This window comes from Erpetoichthys calabaricus, chromosome 7, assembly GCF_900747795.2.
Source record: "Erpetoichthys calabaricus chromosome 7, fErpCal1.3, whole genome shotgun sequence".
Taxonomy (NCBI): domain Eukaryota; kingdom Metazoa; phylum Chordata; class Cladistia; order Polypteriformes; family Polypteridae; genus Erpetoichthys; species Erpetoichthys calabaricus.
Window position 1 is genome coordinate 129,633 of NC_041400.2, and position 18,273 is coordinate 147,905.

The following is an 18,273-nucleotide window of genomic DNA, read 5'->3' on the forward strand; positions in this document are numbered from 1 at the left end:
CCATGACAAGCGACTCTGGGGGTCAGTGGATCATGCCACTGACAGCCACCCCATACAGAGATCACTGAAAAGTGGGCATAAAGTACTACGGGATGGAAGCGCAACAAGCCAACTTGAACTGCACCTCACAAGCAGAGGCTCAGAGCCCTGCTACAAATAAAAGCGCTGTAAGGAGACTGGTGCAGCCCATGGCACCTGGGCAGAACAAGATGGCTGAGACGCCACCGTGAGATTTTAAGAAAGGTGACTGTTGTGCTGAGCCAGCCGAGCTTGTTGGTGGTCCCACCTGGGCACGCGCTCACAATTCTTCACAAACCTTCTAATGCCAAAGAAAGCTTATCAGCAACACACTGAAAGTGAAACGGCCAGCGTGTTTAAGCCGAGGGGCCGACGGACACTTACCCGAGGTCGAGACACTATACTCTGCACCATGAACACCACTGGGTTTCCGGCATTGCGGATTGCTTCGACCGCCTGCTCGTGACTTGCATCTCGGAGGTCCATGCCATCCACCTGGGAAGACAGAGCACAGAAAAGCCACAAAGTTGTTGGATCTCATGATGAAAAGGAGGACATTGACAGAAGCAAACCCAAAGCCTGTGCAGCCTCAGTGAACCCCTGCTGATGAAGGTGGGCCTGTGCAAGTAGGCTATGTGGTATAGCGGGTCTGTGGCTTCAAAAAAAAGGGCCGGGTTTTAAATCCGAATAGCCGTGTCGTTCTCCATGGGCGCGATTGCACGACCACCGGGAGTTAATGAGGTAGTTGGAGCGAGTCGCACCTGCACGTGTGGGTGCGTTCGTTCTCAGTTGCTTCATTGGCTTCCTGTGGCGTGTGATTAAGGCGCTGGGTATGTATATATATATATATATATATATATATATACGGGTCGGCAGCAGGAAAGGGGGATAGATGTACAGAGGAAAAGAGGAAGAAAAAGGAGGTTAAAGGATGGGAAAGAGCCGTCTTAGCAGCTACGATCTGGCCGACTGTAAAGAGAAGACGGCACAAGCTGGGACCCTGCGGAGGAGCGTTTGTCATTAGTCCGCCCCACTGAATGTTCTATTGGAGTGGGGTGAGCAAGCCAGGTGACCACCCGAGGGATCTGAGGAGCGACTGCGTGAGCGCGAAGGATGAAGAGAGGAGAGCCGTACGACGGTCTGGCAGTGATGTCCTTAAGGCAGCGAAGACGGAGGGCGGCCGAGAGGAGCTTGTGGCTGTTGGGTCTCCGCCGGCTACGCGAGTTATGGGTGAGCCGGGGAGAATGAGAGACGGAGGTGTGCTGAGATCGGGAAGAATGAGACTGCATTCTTAACCTCGGATTTTAAAGGATTTATTTATTGTTTTTATGGATTACATATTGAAGCCGAGACGCACTGCACTTTGGACACAGTTTTGATTGTTGTGTTTTTAATAAAAGCATTTGGCATTCTTGCACTATCCCCTGGCTTCATTTGAGAATTGTCCTCATTTGTCAGCTCATCTTGGTGACATTAGCGACGGTTCAAGAGCTCCCAGCAGTCGGATGGCAGCATGGAACAAACCCGCATTGTCACAGGCTAACCAGTCTGTCTGCGTCCAGCTGCTGGAGTGTCTTCACCAAATGGCCGCCTGCCCTCACCCTTAAAGTGTACTCCATTATGCTAAATGGACGTGGCGTAGTGAAACCCAATAGGCTACAGATGGTCGTTCAGCAGCCAATCAGCTTTGTCAAGATGACTGCCACTGGCCTCCTAGCAAGCTGCCGAGGAGCTGGAGAAGAGCCACCATGTCACCTCCTGCAGCTGGACTCATAAGAAATGTGACAAACGAGAGGAGACCATTCAGTCCATGACGCCTGTAAGCTGTCCCAGTGTCTCGTCCAGATTCTTCGTAAAGGTTGTTGAGGCTTCTGCTTCAACTCTCTGCGTAAAGAAGAGTTTTCTGGCTTCGGTTCCTCTTCATTTCCACTGATGTCCTCGAATGTGCAATTCACCATAAAGCTGAAAGACTGCTGCTGGATCTCCTTGATCAACGCCCTCGAGGGTATTAAATAGCGGGATCTCCTCTGTTCGAGACTAAACAGGTTTCATTCTGCGAGTCTGTCCCAAGATGCCCTGGTTGTTCTTCTACATTCTCCTCTTCCTTGAACTGCACACGACACTCCAGATGTGGCCTCACTAGCGCACCGTACAGTTTGAGCCGATCGTCGCTTGACTTCAGTTTTTATGAGGTAACCTAACATTTGGTTTGCTTTTCTAATCGCTTCTGTGCATTGCTTAGTAGGTGAAAATGTCGCCTCATCGTAAACCAGGGGTCTCCTCCTGTAGCTCAGCGTCTCCCACCTTGTATTTTGATCGAATTTCTCTTGCTCTTTTCTCCATGAAGCTGTTTGTTCCAGGTGTTCACCAAGTTCGGAAGGCTGTCCACGTCTTTTTGAATTCTTTCTGCTGCCTCCTCAGTGTCTGCCATTCCTCCAATTTTAGTGTCACCTGTGAATGTGACGCGTTTACTAACGACACCAGCAGCGTCACTAATGGAAATCAGAACAAGTAAAGCAGGTCCAAGGAGAGACCCCCAATGACCCCCATTGTCCTCTTACCTGCACCCTTTCTCTCCTGCCAGTTAACCAACTAGAGATCCAGTTTTGCGGGTCACGTCTGATGGTTTCAGAACGAATCTTTGGTGTGGGACGACTGAATCAAATGCCTTCTGAAAGTCTCAGTAAATGACGTCGCTGGTTTGGCAGGACCCTCCGCTCATAAACTCATGCTACCTGCTATTTACAAGATTATTTTCTTTTAGGGGCGGCACAGTGGCGTGGCGGTAGCGATGCCACCTCTCAGTAAGGAGACCTGTCTGGGTTCACTTCCCGGGTCCTCCCTGCGTGGAGTTTGCATGTTCTCCCCGTGTCTGCGTGGGCTTCCTCTCACAGTCCAAAGACATGCAGGTGAGGTGTATTGGTGGCTCTAAATTGTCCCTATGTGTGGGTATGTGTGTGCCCTGCGGTGGTCTGGTGCCCTGCCCGGGGTCTGTTCCTGCCTTGCACCCTGTGTTGGCTGGAATTGGCTCCAGCAGACCCCTGTGACCCTGTAGTTAGGATTCAGCGGATTGGGAAAATGGTATGGGGGTCTCTTTTAGGTGACTCACCTAACCCCGGGGGGTCTCTCCGCTCGAAGGGTGTTGGGGTGCCCCCTGTTAGAGACAGCGATCCTTAGTTATTAGAGATAGAAAATCAGTAATAACCGTCTAATTTACATGGCAATGACTAATAAAACGTAGTAAAAAGTAAAAGGAAGGAAGTAAAATGTAATAAAACACAATAAAAAGTAAATCAAAATGAAACGACATTTTCACTTTGTGAAAAACAAAATTCTGAATGACTTTATCCTCTAACTTACATTCCATAAATGTTGTTCTGTTTTTCATTTCTTGGACGATTCTCGACTTCTTTTGTTCATTTTCGATATTCATTATCAGCTCTTGCTGCTCTTTTTCTATCCCGATGTGAAATTTGACAATTTGCTTTTCTGCCTCGCCATTCTAGCCGACTGCGTTTGAGGGCGAGTTGGCACTCCGCTGAGAGTGTCACGGGGTGGGATGGAGAGTGGATGTGCGCAGCAGGAGCATTGGGCGAGCCGTGTGGAGCGGAGTAGTCAAGGCCGAATAACGCGGATGCGACACAAAACGTTTTTTAAAATCATAAGGGAGATTTTCTAGTTATTTCTTTGTATGGCTTCCATAATTTTGCATGGCACAGAAGACTACTTGGTCTAGCGTCGCTAGGGTCCCCTTTGTCCCCCCTCTGAAGGACATCTCTCCAGTCCTCCCTCGTTCACCTCCCCTTTCTGTCTCGTCATGCTGACTGATCAGCTTTAACAAGACCACCCTGAATCAGAGGGGGTGAGCTGTGGGAAGTGCACAGTCATTCAGGAGCGGAGGCTTACAGGTAAAGGGGTCACCACAGAGGGTGGGCTCTCAGGTAAGGTGGATGGGGAGACAGCCAGAGCTGGGACTCGTAACTGGCACACAGTTTGAAAGGTCAGAAAACCTTACTTGGCCAAATCAAATGATATTATAAGAAAACATCTGACAATCACCATCAGCCTTGGCAGGGGCACACGGTGCCACCTTAAAGGCACAATCAGAAATCACAAAGTCCGTACCTCAACTATCCTGTCTCCTGTCTTTAGCGTCCCGTTTCGCCCAGCCGGGCTGTCACTGAGGATGTGCTTGATGAAGATTCCTCTCATCATCTCACCATTACTCAGCCGGCTTCCCATTCCTCGGCCACCAACAATGCTGATGCCAAGCGACTTTCCAGGCTCTCGAAACAGCTCCACTCTGCAATAAATCAGAAATACACAACATAAACGTGCTGTCCTGGCAGAGAAAAGAAAAGGCCAACAGTCAAAAGGGAGGGAGCTGGGCGCCAGACTCATGATGAGATGGGAGTGTGGGCAAGTGGGCGCCATGCCCCTCTAGTCAGACTGGACTCCAGCTTGTGGATGATCCTAATGAGTTTGCTAGACGGGTCGTCATGGGCATCCCACCTGAAAGGCGAGCTGAGCGAGGCCGTGCACAGCCACAACTGGCCACGAAGCAGCCGCTAAGACCCCCAAAACAGTCAGGGCCCGAGCAGCTCTTACAGCTCTTTACTCAAACGTTTCAAATTCTCGCCCACCGCAATAGAAAAAATCGTCAAAGATGATGGAGAGCGAAGGCTTCCTTAACAAGCCATCCAAACTGCCAAGTCTTGCCACCGCATCGCCCACCTCACCGCTCCCAGGGTGCGCTACCTTCTGGGCTGATTCCAGCTGTTGTGGGTGCCATTCTGCAGTTCGCTTTCTTCTCCTTCTCCGTCCTCCCTCTCTGGTAAATCGGGCAGCTCTCCGCTAGTCAAAAAGAAAAAGAGACAGTTAGGCACAGGCCGATTCAGCCACCGTGTCCCTCAGAGCTGTCCTACATGCGTCCCCCTTCGAGGCTGTCCCACCTGGGCCTGCTGTCCACAAGCCATTGGGCTGCGCTCCGACTCCACTTGCTTTGGAGCACAATGGCGTTAGTGTGGGCAGCTTTGTCCATACCGTCTCAACAGGCGCACGTCAAGACGACTCGTGGGGTGGGTGTCAGGAAGCCCACTGACTTTGTGCTTTCTTTGTCTTGCAGACAATGACGCCGGCCACACGTTCTCCACGGCAGTTTTTTCTGTCACTTCTAACCGCAGCTTTTAAAGACGATTTGCTCAGGAATTCCCCGTGACACTCCACAGTACACTCATAGTCACCACCTGACTCCATGCCTGACGACGGAAATGAGTGACACACACTGTGCCCGCCTCAGGACCTTTAAGGCACACAAGTCGCACATGACAGTGACAACAGTGACGCTCCGGGCCACTGCCTGTGGCTTGTTTCAGTGCCAGAAGGTTTATTATGTCTATCGTGTCACACGCCGGCCACATAGGTCACCACGTATGGCCTCCAGTCAGCCTGACGCTGTGCCCCTCCTGTCTTTATTTATACGCGCGTCTGTCCAGTGAGGGTTTACTGGCCTGCGGTGCTGCCCTTCAGATAAGGCGCTATATAAATCTCAACTCACGAGCCAAGCACAGACCCTCAGTAGAAATACTGTACACCAGGGTTAACCTTTAAAAGCTGAAATGGTGAATTAAGCTGAAATAGTTTAGGCAGAAACAATAAAAAAAAGGCAACTGGCGACGCTCCTGGTACTGCCATTGACGTGCCCATCGGCACTGCCACGCGTGTAAATCTGACACAGACCTCTGAAATCCTGGATGGTCCAGGCTGGCATCCAATGCTGCCAGGACAGGCAGAGGCCCGGCCCAATCCTGGATGACGGAAGCACGAATGCTAAAAGGCTTTCAGTCGAGGGTCCCATGGACTATTCTCCTGCCATTGCGTGCCCACAGCTGACCTCTGACCTCACTCCTGATCATTAACATTGTATGGCCTGACTTGAGCACATTGTGGGGTGTCGGGGTGCTACGGTGTGTTGAACCTGAGCAGGCCTCCTGCCACCCACCACAAGGGCTCTTGGGGTCCCTTGCAGAACCCGCAGACCCCAGCATGCCCAGTCCAGTGTTGGCACAGTTTTTATTTTGTATAAGCAGGTTTTCTTCTTGACTTTCTGTGCTTTTGATAAAACGTTTGGGCAACGGGACAGAGAAGCGGTGTGTCAGCCTTCTCCCTGTGTGACTGGCACGCAATGCACTGGGCGTGAAGCAACGTTTTAATCCTGAGTAAATCACTGGCTCCTCACTGGTCAGGTTGGGAGATGATGGCGCCAGAGGGTGGTGATGGGTCACATGTTGATCAGTGAAAATTTCTCTGGACACTAAGGACTCGCTAACCCTATAAAGCTGAAATCCGCACTCTTATGTAAAAAGAAAAAAAAATTCAACCGAGTGCATTCCACGGGCGAGTCCCACCATACTGAACACCACCAGGACACGAGTCTGGTGCATTTAGGGTTGGGATGGACGGCCAGGACGCCAGCTGGGTGGAAAGACCGAGGGAGAGAACATCTCTGGCACCGTATCCCAAACCGAAACACTAGAGGGCAGACCCCCTGGGTTTCTACTGCACCACGGGTTCCCACAGGGCATGCTGGGAATTGAAGTTTGGGCCCCGTGAGTGTCGCCAACGGGGGGCTGCAGCTACCGATGTACCCATTGGGGCACCACACCCAGACGTAACACCTGGGGCATAAAAGGGGCCGCCTCAGCATCAGTCAGCGAGGTGGAGGTCAAAGCTTACGAGGAAGAGTGGAGGCGACAAAGGAAGAAGAAAGGCCTGGGTGTAAACTCAAATGAGGGTGTGCTTGTGTCTCAGCCTGTCTGTGTCGGGGTTAGGGAGCGGGACGCCCCCCTGGTGGTCCACAGGGCGCTCATCTGCTCTGCCATTAACTTTTACTCCTCATTGTTACTTTAGCAACTTCACCACATTTCTGTTTTGTGTGTTTTTCCATGGGGCGGCACAGTGGCACAGTGGGTAGCGCTGATGCCTCGCAGTAAGGAGACCCGTCTGGGTTTGCTTCCTGGGTCCTCCCTGCGTGTAGTTTGCATGTTCTCCCCGTGTCTGCGTGGGTTTCCTCCCACAATCCAAAGACATGCAGGTTAGCTGGATTGCCGATCCTAAATTGTCCCTAGTATGTGCCTGGTGTGTGTGTGTGCCCTGCGGTGAGCTGGCACCCTGCCCGGGGTTTGTTTCCTGCCTTGCACCCTGTGTTGGCTGGGATTGGCTCCAGCAGACCCCCCGTGACCCTGCAGTTAGGATATAGTGGGTTGGATAATGGATGGATGGATGTTTTCCATTTTGGGTGAATCTCATTGTGTGCCGAGTGATGTGCCAGCGTTACAGAAGAGCATCCAAACTTCAGACTTTCGAGGACCACTCAGTAATTGAGGAGAAGCTTTCAGGTCCGGACCTTCATCTTCATTTCTCATCATTTTTCCATTCTAATGGCAACAGTGGTTCTCCTACCTTCCTGTGCCACGTTTGACTCCTCTTCAGGATTCTCCCCAAAAATTCAACCTCTGCCAGGCAGCACTCAGTCCCGTTGGCAGGGACTTCAGTCCTCTCAGTGCAACAAACAGATTAAAGCACAAATGTGGCGGTCACAGCTCGACTAGTTCACTCATTCTCAGGTACGGCGCACTCATTCAGCACAGGCTGACACAGTGAAGGGGTCTGTGACAGGAATCGGGCAGAGCGCCAACGTGTGCCCACATGTCACAATGTGATCAGCAGAGGGGATGCAGTGGTCAATGTGGGGCTCAACGGGACAGAGGAGATGGGCACAATAGCAGTGCCACAAAGCCTGTTCCACTGCAGCATCCTGGCATTTTCCTCCATTTTGTTAAAACTGGAAACAAAGGAGCGACGGCCGCACGTCTGCGCCCTCTCCTGTCCAACTAGTGCATGGAGACAAGGGGACCTTCTCACTGCCACCGTCCCAGTCTGTGGCTCCAAGACACTCACCAAGTCGAGTGGCTGCCGCCAATGGACACTGCATCCTCTGCAGGGCGGCCCAAGCTGACTCTGAACTCCTCCAGGTATTCAACCGGCACGTAGGAAATGCTGGAGAAGAAAAACAATGGCGGTTACCACTTGATAAAAAGCAATAGAAAACGAATAACGTGACATGTCAGGGAAAAATGTGCCACTCTGTGCCCACACACCAGAAAGGTGAGAGCACACCATCAAAGACTGCCATTAGTCAAGGAGGCCAACCCCCTGGGTTACATAAAGCAGGCCTGCAGTTGAAGCCCCTCAAACAGACCAACGCACGGGGGGCCGGCTGCCTTCAGACTCTGCAAAGGGCAGCCATTCGTTTATCGACTGCCGTTGATCGGCCGCTCCAAGTCCTCTCTGCTCTCATTACTGGATTATGGACTCGGCTTTTTTAGGCAAACCCTTTTGCTTCGTTTGCAGCGCCAGTGGTCTCCCTTTTTGTGCTCATAAGCTTTGGGCCCACAAGCCTGCACCTCAGGATTTTAGGGGTCTGGCTTACTTGGTGCTTCTGAGGCCTACTTGTGGTTTTTCAGGCCTGATTTTGAGATCGAGGCCCTACTTGGGTTTTTTGTGGAGTTGGCAAAGGGCACATGCAGTCTCAAAGCTGGAGACTCCAGCGGCACGAGGGTCAGGCTGAGCAGCTGCCAATTTTAAAAGGCCTCTTCAGGTCACCTGAAGCGTGGTGAGGCCCCAAGACCAGAAGGCACTGACTGTAAAACCACATTAGAGTCGATGCCATCCTGCTGTCAATGCTCTCCCTCCTCTTTCCTTCATGTTTGAATTTCTCGCCCATCAGGCATCATGTGAAAGGCACCCCATGATAATCAGCACTGGAAATGAACGGCAGCAGCCCCCTCAGATGTGTGCTAAGAAAAATGGACGAATCGTCGAGCCGTCAGTCTGCTCTGAACTGGAGGACATCAGCAGGCCCGACATCACTGCAGTCTGGTAAGCACACTTGACGCTCAAGTGACACGTGATGCCGCGTCATGTGATCAGGTGAGACAACGCCTGACATGACATGTGACCTCCTTCAGGCTCAAACAGGGGTCCGGACAGTCACCAACATCACGATGGATTAACAGACATTAAATGGCAAGCCCAAGATTGGTACAGAACTGCACGTGAACGCTACACATGGCGAGAACAGTGGACATGGCCACACTGAGGCACAAGCATAATGTCTGCTGCCACATTGCTAATCAAAAATCAGCTGACCACCTATCTCCACAACCTGTCACCCTGATCCATAATGCCACATCACCAGCTCCGCCAAGCGTTAGCCAGCAGTGCCAGCCGCACACCCCGTAGGTGAGGCTTTATCAGAATGAACACGACGTCCTAACGACAGTCGAGACCCCAGCAGACAGACGTAAACGAGCTGGCCGTGGACCTGCCTCCACTTCAAGTTCCCCCTAACATGCCAGTCTGCCCAAGTCTTACCTTATGTCTGGCCCAATAAGCGAGTGTCTCCTTAACATGGCGCGGGCCTGAGCGTTGGTGAGGTTCATGGTCATCTCTCCGTTGATAGCCAGGATGCAGTCTCCAATGCCAATCCGGCCGTCCCGGCTGATGGAGCCACCGTGGATGATGCTGCGAACAATCATGCCCAAGCCATCCTTCTGGGCACTCACAGTCATCCCTGAAATGCATCGTACAGGCCAGTAAGAAGTCTGCATAACCCATCAGAAAGTCCACTTTGACACATCGCCACCGACACGTAATTGGAAGCTAGTGGTGCGGGCAGCACAATGTCGGCCCCCCTGCCCATATTTACAATTCAGGAAAATGAAACGACAGGAAACTGGCAAATGCGGCCCAGGAATGGCCATTTCCCTCAAATCCTTGACGTTCATGCGGAATAATCCCACCTGCTAAGTCCAAATCAGTGAGGTAAGGTGGTCTGAACCTGGCCCAGGAGGACTCATGTCAGACCACCACAGACAACACTCGCTTGCTTGTGCAGACACCCGCCATCCCTCGCTAAGAAGGACAGGAGGGCCTGAAATCAGATAAAGGCGTTTGGCTAGGATTTAAGTCGGTACAGCGGGCAGGTGCAGTGTACCAAGGCTTCAATGGCATCTCGTGCACTGGAAGGAAAAACAGGACATTTAACTAGCGCCTACATAACAGTGCATTCCAACAGGTGGCACACTGCACTGAATCCTGTCTCAGAGGTAAAGCCACTGCCATCTTTCTTTCTAACTCTCTCGTCTCGTGAAGCCTGTTAGGTTGATCTTTGCTCAACCGGCCGATGGCCGTCGACTTGCCTTCTGAAGATGATGGTCCATGTCACGAGAGGCATCAGTGCACACGGCCTGCACTCAGAGCCCTTTCCTCAGTCTAGCAGCCATGCGGTGAGCATTCCAGCTATCAGGAATTCACGGTGGTCTTTGTTCACTTGGCACACTGCGTTTCATTTGCATAAAGTCACCTGATTACAGATGCAAGAAACCCTTCACAGAAACGACTTCATTATGCAAGCAGTCTGCTGGCACGTCGTGCCACCATCCTTTTGCCTACAAGCCACGCCATGGCATACAGAGCCGCTCCCAGCCCCAGAATTCCATGGGGCACTGAGACAGCACTTCATTCCTGTACAGGGTGGGTGAGGGGCATTCATGCACAAACCAAATGAAACCAAACAGCTTGTGGTTTGCTGATGATGATGATGGGCAGAGGCGGAAGACAAGCCACTAAGGTGGCACTGCCCTCTGCCACGCCCACCAGAAAAGTCGGCTCTCATCAGAGGAGATATTCAAATGTTCACTGTTGGTCTTGCAGCACACAAGACCCCCATCAGTGGCCCACCTGTCCTCAGGTGAACGTCACACTGCAAACAGAATCCAAAGATGACATACCCAGGCTGGAGTTGCCCTTGACGACAGTGATGGTCCGTTCAAAGTGGCTCCCTGGCACAGCCATAGTTAGTATGCTGCCATCCAAGCAGCAGTGATCCTCCAGAAGTTCTTCTTCCTCCTAAATCAGAATTCAACAAGATTAGGACCTGCTGCTGTCCACCACTCTTGACAAACGGCCACCACAGGCAGCAGCGAATCCCAAAGGTGTCTGCCGCTCACATCCAAGTGACATCACAAAGTGACCAAGAGAAGGCAGGCTTCACTGGACACTACAATGAAGCAGCACGTGACTCAAGTGGAAGCTGACATAAAGACCCTTAAACGTCGGGCGCTCTGACCCCGTGGCCACGAAGAGCATGGTGATGCCTCTTCAAATGAGCCCGGCCGTCCCCTCTAAAGCACTGCTTCCACCAGACCCAGGAGGACACAAGTAAGCAGTTTTTACAAACTCGGCGTTCTCATTGGGGTCAGCGTACCAGTCTGGCATCAGTCTTCATGGAGAGGCATGCAGTCAGTCACTCAGCAGTGCCAGCCAACCTTCCTATTTAGTCTTCCATCACCACCCACCTTGGCTCTAAAAGCCTAACTGATAGACGGCAGCTGGCAGGTGTTGTTACCTTAGTAGTTGAACCAGAGTCCATATTTGGGGTGACACATCTGTCCCTGCCGAACATGCCTGACGAAGCGGGCTGGCATTCTGCACTTGGCAGTTCAAGTCGTCTATCCAGGTCGTGAAGGCCTCCGTCGCTCTCGGCAGCGGGCACAGAGCACTGTGGGGACTCCAAGGGATATGGCTTGGGCATTTCTGTCCTCAAAAGTGGGCCTGATGCCATCCAGGACTGTGAAGGAAATGTGAGAATCTCTGTACAAAATGACATCTCGGCTCCAACAGCAGCCTCGGGAACTGGCGACAATGGGCCGTCTTCGTCAACAGTCTAGTAAATAAAAATAAGCCACAGGCCTAAGTGAAGCAAATCGCACAAATTCCTGAATCATCCCTAAAGGGCCGTACCGCAGACGGCAAAGTTCTGACGTGTGTCATGTGACGACCTGGCACTGCCAACACACCCAGCCAAGTTGTGCCCAATTAGGTTAAAAGAGGTGTCTAATGAGAGCCACTGATATGCAGCACCCATAAAGACTGCCTTGTCTGTCAGGTGTGTGTCTGTGAGAATATTTCACCTTATTGTTTTATATTGCAGCTCAATGCCCTTTGACCCGCTTGACCCAGTGAGCCTAAGGGGGCGGGGCCTGCCAATGCTGCAGTTGTGGCTCCGCCCATGCCTTAGGACCGACACGTTGGCATCAGCAAATTAGAATGCTGCCCCCCTGTCGGCTCTCCTTCTTGGCTTTCCCTTTTGGTCTTTGGTTTATGGTCTTCCAGACGGTTTTTTGGGGTTTTCTTTCGGTTTGTTCACTTTGGGGTTCCTTTCCTTTGATATCATTTTTCTTTCTTTCTGTCTATTGATTGATTGATCGATTTGTTTATTTTAAAAAGGGACTCATTGATTATTAAACAACTTTCTTCTGTCACCTGGGCCAGGGGTCTTACATGTTCCCTTCTTCCTTCTCTCAGGTTTTGAATACTGAAGTTCTATTCAAAGCGTCCCAGCGTAGGGAACTGGTCCCATCTGGGTCACAACTTTGGTCATTTGTCCTCATTTAGGAAGCTCTGCCCAATCTATGCAGAGCTCATGAGTGGACATAACTCGACTTGGAGCTGCCAGAATCAGCACACACATCCCCGGAAAGGCAGGACGTTTTGGAAGCCCTAAAATAATCAGCTGGATAAAGATGATGGAATAATAATATTCACAACAACGCCATGTGACCTACTCGGAGGAGCCATGCCCAAGGCAAAGTGTTGCTTATGTTACGCTTTTTAGGAAATCCAGCTTTGCAAGAGCGATGATTTGGGTTTGTCACCAGCAGCCATTTCTTGAACTTGGCACCAAACTTTGAATGCCCTTGGAAGCGCGTGAGGCGGGCGATACGCAGACTTAGAGGCCCACACAACTCTATATGAGGTAACACTGAAGCCAGCAGCATTCGTGCGCATCCAACTCACACATAAAGATCGTCGCCCCAAGAGCGGACGAGCACACACTTGTCACTCACAAGTGACGTCACAGGATCAGCACCTGGCTGGTCATGCATGCCATCTGCACCTGTATCACCCTGAAGATGGGTGGGTGGTTGACAGCAAAATGTCACATAGTTACACTGAGCGGTGAATTTCACAAACTTGTAGAACATTCCGGAACATTTAACAAGCCAGGGAAGGTCCAGGAAGATAAGAGGGGGTCACGAAGCGCAGGGATAGCCATGGCTACTTTCAGCACAAGTGCACTTTTACCAGGAATTCCTGGCTGCAGATCCTGCATTGTTAAATAAACACGCCAGCCATCGAGCGTAACTCCCGCTGGGTCTGGACCTTCCATCTCTGTGCTCACTACAGGACTCCTCTTGATGGTGTTGTGCAGTGACAACCATGATGTCTAGCTGAGTGACTCTATGACTTATGATGTGTCCCTTCTAACATTATGTCATCATCATCATCATCATCATCACCTTTAGGGTGAAGCCTCAGCGTTTGGCATCAGAAAATATAAAGTGCCATCATGATTTTCAAGAAAACTACAAAACTCCTTCCTGACTGCTATTGTGCAGCTCAAGGGGGGTCAGAAAATGGTGACATTATTCAATCTGAAAGATGATGTGACATTTCAGAGTGAAGGCCAAACTCGTACCCGAGTCGGACTTTGGTGCAGTGCCTAAGAGCGACCCTTCTCTCGTATCGAGGAGCTCTTCAGATTCAGGGTCTGTCTGTTTAACGTGAACATGTCCCACGCTGCGCTTTTCTTTTCTATTCGGTGGTCGTGTCTCCGACACTGTCGATCTGATTGTTTCATCCATCCATCCATTATCCAACCCGCTACATCCTAACTACAGGGTCACGGGGGTCCGCTGGAGCCAATCCCAGCCAACACAGGGCGCAAGGCAGGAAACAAATCCCAGGCAGGGCGCCAGCCTGATTATTTCATTTGGCCTCCTATTGAAGTTTTTAAGAAATGAGAGGAGGCCTTTGGAGAAGGAGATGCTTCACAGCGGCCATTGACATTCACTGCAGGCTCATAAGCACGTCGGGTCCCTGAGCTCGACTGCGCCACTCGGTGGCGCTAGGTGGTGTTTTTTTTTCAATTGTGATTTTTCTCTACAGGCCAACCGGTAAGAGAGAAAGTCAGCATTGGCTTGACGGACCAAAGCCGCTCCTCTGTGCTACTGCTGCCCTCCATCCACCATGGCTGCCCTTTCATCCATTTTCAAATGGGAGCTTGCTGTAAAGCTCACGTTGTGGAGTCGCTATGGCCACCAATTGATTTTGCATTTTCATGTTCCGACTGGCACAGATCACAGAACACCGAGATGTGGCCTCTAGGACCCCAGCGGAGGGCTGAAGTGGGGAGCATTCTATGACACTCATTTCTGCTGAGGGATGTTGGATGGCCTAAAAGGAAAAGGCCAATGTCAGAGAGTGAAGGAGCCCCAAACACCTGACGATACATGAAAACAAAAAGAAAAAGAAATAAAGGCAGCTGGACACAGCAATGGGCAGCACAGGCCAAAGGAATGGCAAACGAGGCGTAAAGCGAGGCGGAGAGCGAAGAAGCCAAATCTGAATTCGAAATGACTTGGCCTGTCACACGGGACAGTAAACGTTATTAGCACTTTCCGCCACACAACACCAGCACTCGTGGAGCAGTCTGGTCCTTGCCGTCTTAAAAACATTCACATGCCGTGGTGGTCGATTTGGTTATGAGGGCAGAAAGAAGTTCAGAACAGTGATGCGGGCAGTGGGGTCCGCTGTGCAGCACTGCTTCGCCATCCAGTGTGTTCTGGGGGGCTGCGGGCCAGCTGACCACTGGAAGCCCAAGGTAGGGCAAGTGGGAGAATCTATGAAATGGGACCCCTCTAACGCTGTACAGCACCTATGCATTTGGTAAAATCCGTCACACGATGAAATGCCACCAAATAAAGGACAAGACTCACGTAAGGCAGTGAATGTTTCCTTTCACAGACATGTCGCATTATTTCTGGGTTATCTTCTGCCTTCAGCAGACCACCGAGTATAGCGCCTTTACACACAGACTAGCCAATGTCAGAAGTCTCAAATGCATCAGCTCAGCCACTGGGTTGAGGGCTTCGGGTTTAGCGATGCTGGAGTGTCAAATAAACGTAAGCGGGTAGGAAAAGGGCAAAGCCATCAGGAGAAAGAGTGAAGAAGATAAAGCAATGCAGTGATGCCACCGCTTGACAAGCATGTCACAAAACGGCCAGCAGGACACGTTTGTCATCCTGTGCTGCTGCTGTAGCGACGCTGTAACACGCAGGGTGACGACATCCCACTTTCTGTCCAACGAGCTTACATAAAATCTCACGATGATGATGTGGGCAACCTGACGCAAAATGATCAACTGAGGTGACCTCATGTACGGCTTTGGTGGTCTTGTGATGACTTTTGGGGGGGTCTGACGCCTGGAATTCCCAAGGAGGCCATCTGGTTCATTTGGCTGCCGCTCTCAAAATCTGTGCAGAATGAGACGACGACGACGATGATGATGATGGAGCTGACGGCCTTTACATGGCAGGTGTGCACTTTAGTGTTTGTGCAACACCAGGCTGGCTCTCTTCTTTATAGGCGCGTTAACAATCTATTTGTGTCTAACTTTGGTTTTCTTTGTATATGTTTACATCAATTCAATGTTTTAAATATCGTCATCATTTATTTGTGTTGTTCCAAATATTAATAATAAATTACAGTTAATTCAAAATGTTTGATTGATTTTATTTTCGAAGGGAGGGCTGAAGGGGCCCAGGGCGCTGGAGCCTCCACTGCACTCACACGGCCACCATAACTAGACAACTGTGACCGTGACACAGCTGTGTGGTGCCAAGACCCCCCCCCCCCCCCCATATGTGGCCACATCACATGATGTCAGTTTGATCCTGAAGGTTACGTGGTGGTAGCACTGGAGCGGCATGTGACTCGAGGTGGCCAATCACAAAGCAGACATCCCAGTGTGGAGGTCAAGCTCATGTCTCTTGGCGATGCCGTGATCAGCCCAGCATGCCCAGGTCCTCTCAGGGCGGTGTGCCATGATGAAGGTCTGTCTTGGGCTGCAGACCCTCATCCGATGCAGGACACTGCAGCTCTTTCTTCAGAATGCTTTGCCATCACCCAAGGAGATGAGCACCACCCACCCCTCTAGAGAAATGACCAACTGCCACCATCCCCTTGGTCCTTCTGGTCATAGTGGAAGGTGCTGCTATGCGCCTGCTTTAGTTTCTTTTGTGACTTTTATATTTTTGGACTTGTTTCTGCTGTTTGTATTTTATGATTTTCTGAAGTTCATATTTCTAGGGGGATATTTTACAATCTGAGGTGCCATAGCTCTTCACGTCACGCTCACTTTGACATTTTCAACGCAGACACTGACCTTTGGAGTAGAAGACTGAAGAGTCAACCTGTAGTCGAGATCCACGCTGCACGTGCTGCCATGAAGAGCCAACATGGACACATCTGCGCCGTATGGTGAGTCACACGACTGATCATGTGGCACGTCCGGGTCACTGTTGTCCACCTGAAGACAACAAACAGGAGCATCAAAGAGCGTGCAGGGGGGTCTTGGCACGGCTGACATATGACTGGCAGAGAGTGGCGAGACCGCATGACTGACTGACCAGGGCGAGTTCGGCATGGAAAACGGCGGCTTCGGCCGGCTCCTCCTCTTCAAACTGCTGGGCTGTGTAGAACATCGAGTCGTCCTTCTCCAAGGCGCAGCTCTCCTCTGGCAAAAGCTGAACAGACAGCGAAGTGAAGGCATAACCGACGGGTGACAAATGGGGACAGTCGTCACACGTGAGTCCACTCCTAAATGTCCTTGACCTTCACAATGCACGACCCCGTCTTACTCCTGGTGTGTAGCAGGAAGGTCATGTGGTCGCCTGGGGACACACTGGGGGGCCTGAAGCTACCACAGTCTATGGATTCTAAGCAGTCTGATCTGCGTGGAAGGACACTCAACAACCGAGAAGAGGGCGCGTGGCACTGCCCCAGCCATTAGGCCATCTTTGAAGTGCCCAGTCAAGCAGCTTTCACACAAACCGATGGCTCATTTAGCCCTGGCATCTGCTGAATGCCGTCTTTGTGTAGCCGAGCCGCGACAGCATCTGTAAAAGGCCGCCAGGTCAGAAAGTAAACGAGGAGCACATTGCTCTAACATTCCTCGAAACCAGTGGAATACGTGATTAGAGGAGCGCAGAGAGGAAAGACAAGGACATTAAGAGGATTGGAGGAAAGCAGAACAGAAATGTACAGGAAAAGAGACAGCAGGGCGTCCAGAAAAGCTGTGGGTGCTGGCAGAGGACGAGAAGCCAAGAAAATGGACAGCATAGGAAGTGCCAAAGAGCTGGGAGCCAGCCGGTGCATCCTCACCGTGTATAGTGCCATTACACACAGACAAGCCAACGTCAGAAGTCCATCCTCATCCTCATACACTACGTCTGTCTTGTAGGTGGCGCAGGAGGCCTACACAGGAGGCATCACGCCAGGAAGCCCAACTCTGTTCAATTTCTCCTACAACTCCGGCACTAAAACTTCTGTGTGATCATCAGAGGAGCAGACGAGAGCAGCTACAAGCTATGGACGGCTACCGCTCGACGTATTTCACACACACACGACCCCGCAGGATGCGAGACTCCTTACTGGTAATGGTTTGGCCACTCCGATCCTCACTGTGCCCACGGGCACGCCTTTCAGGGCCTGCACAGCATCCTCTAGGCTGGCATTTTCCAGGTTGGTGTCGTTGACAAACATGAGCCTGTCCCCTGGCAAAAGTCGTCCGTCACGTTCTGCCACACCGTCAGGAACCAAAGAGCGAATGACAATCACGGTCTTCACCGGATCCACAGGGTCCTGTTTGATCAAACACAATTTTAGGGTCAGACCTTCCTCGCAAAATACGTCCCATCATTACAGGGTTAGGGTTAGCAAGGGTCACCACCACAATCTTTCAATGATCACGGGCACTCTAAGGGCAGAAGGTGCCCAGTGTGCTGTGGCTTCCTTCATCTTTGTCAAGTGGGCAGTTAGGGCCCAACAACTTTGAGAAATCACTGGAGAATTGCAGCTGGGGCTCCAGTGACTGGCAGGCACTGCGGGTACCCCAGTTCCCCTCTCGACCTCCACCCGGCACTGCCCCTCACCATTACACCTAGGAACGGATTCAGAAACTCGTCCTGCACCTCAAAAGCTTGCAGCCGCGCCAATTCAGGTTGACTTTGTATGTTGAATTGACGAGTGAACCATTTTTATCAAACCCACTTCCGCACAACAGTGGCG

The 18,273-nt window shown here is 51.3% G+C and overlaps 1 protein-coding gene across 7 annotated transcripts in view; it reads right to left on the reverse strand.

Moving 5' to 3' along the window:
* The window catches only part of LOC114654534 (multiple PDZ domain protein), a 61,283-nt gene that overhangs the window by 21,020 nt on the left and 21,990 nt on the right, over positions 1 to 18,273 (reverse strand). For 5 of the 7 annotated variants that reach the window (XM_051929755.1, XM_051929756.1, XM_028805143.2 and 2 more), the window contains 10 exons: positions 17,638 to 17,847; positions 16,614 to 16,730; positions 16,370 to 16,513; positions 11,489 to 11,806; positions 10,872 to 10,989; positions 9,454 to 9,652; positions 7,978 to 8,076; positions 4,777 to 4,872; positions 4,144 to 4,321; positions 403 to 513 (listed from right to left, as the gene is read on the reverse strand). In XM_051929755.1, the coding sequence (XP_051785715.1) occupies positions 403 to 513; positions 4,144 to 4,321; positions 4,777 to 4,872; positions 7,978 to 8,076; positions 9,454 to 9,652; positions 10,872 to 10,989; positions 11,489 to 11,806; positions 16,370 to 16,513; positions 16,614 to 16,730; positions 17,638 to 17,847 (1,590 nt within the window). The remainder of the gene's footprint in view (positions 1 to 402; positions 514 to 4,143; positions 4,322 to 4,776; positions 4,873 to 7,977; positions 8,077 to 9,453; positions 9,653 to 10,871; positions 10,990 to 11,488; positions 11,807 to 16,369; positions 16,514 to 16,613; positions 16,731 to 17,637; positions 17,848 to 18,273) is intronic. The other 2 variants (XM_028805144.2, XM_028805145.2) reach the window with 2 other exon arrangements.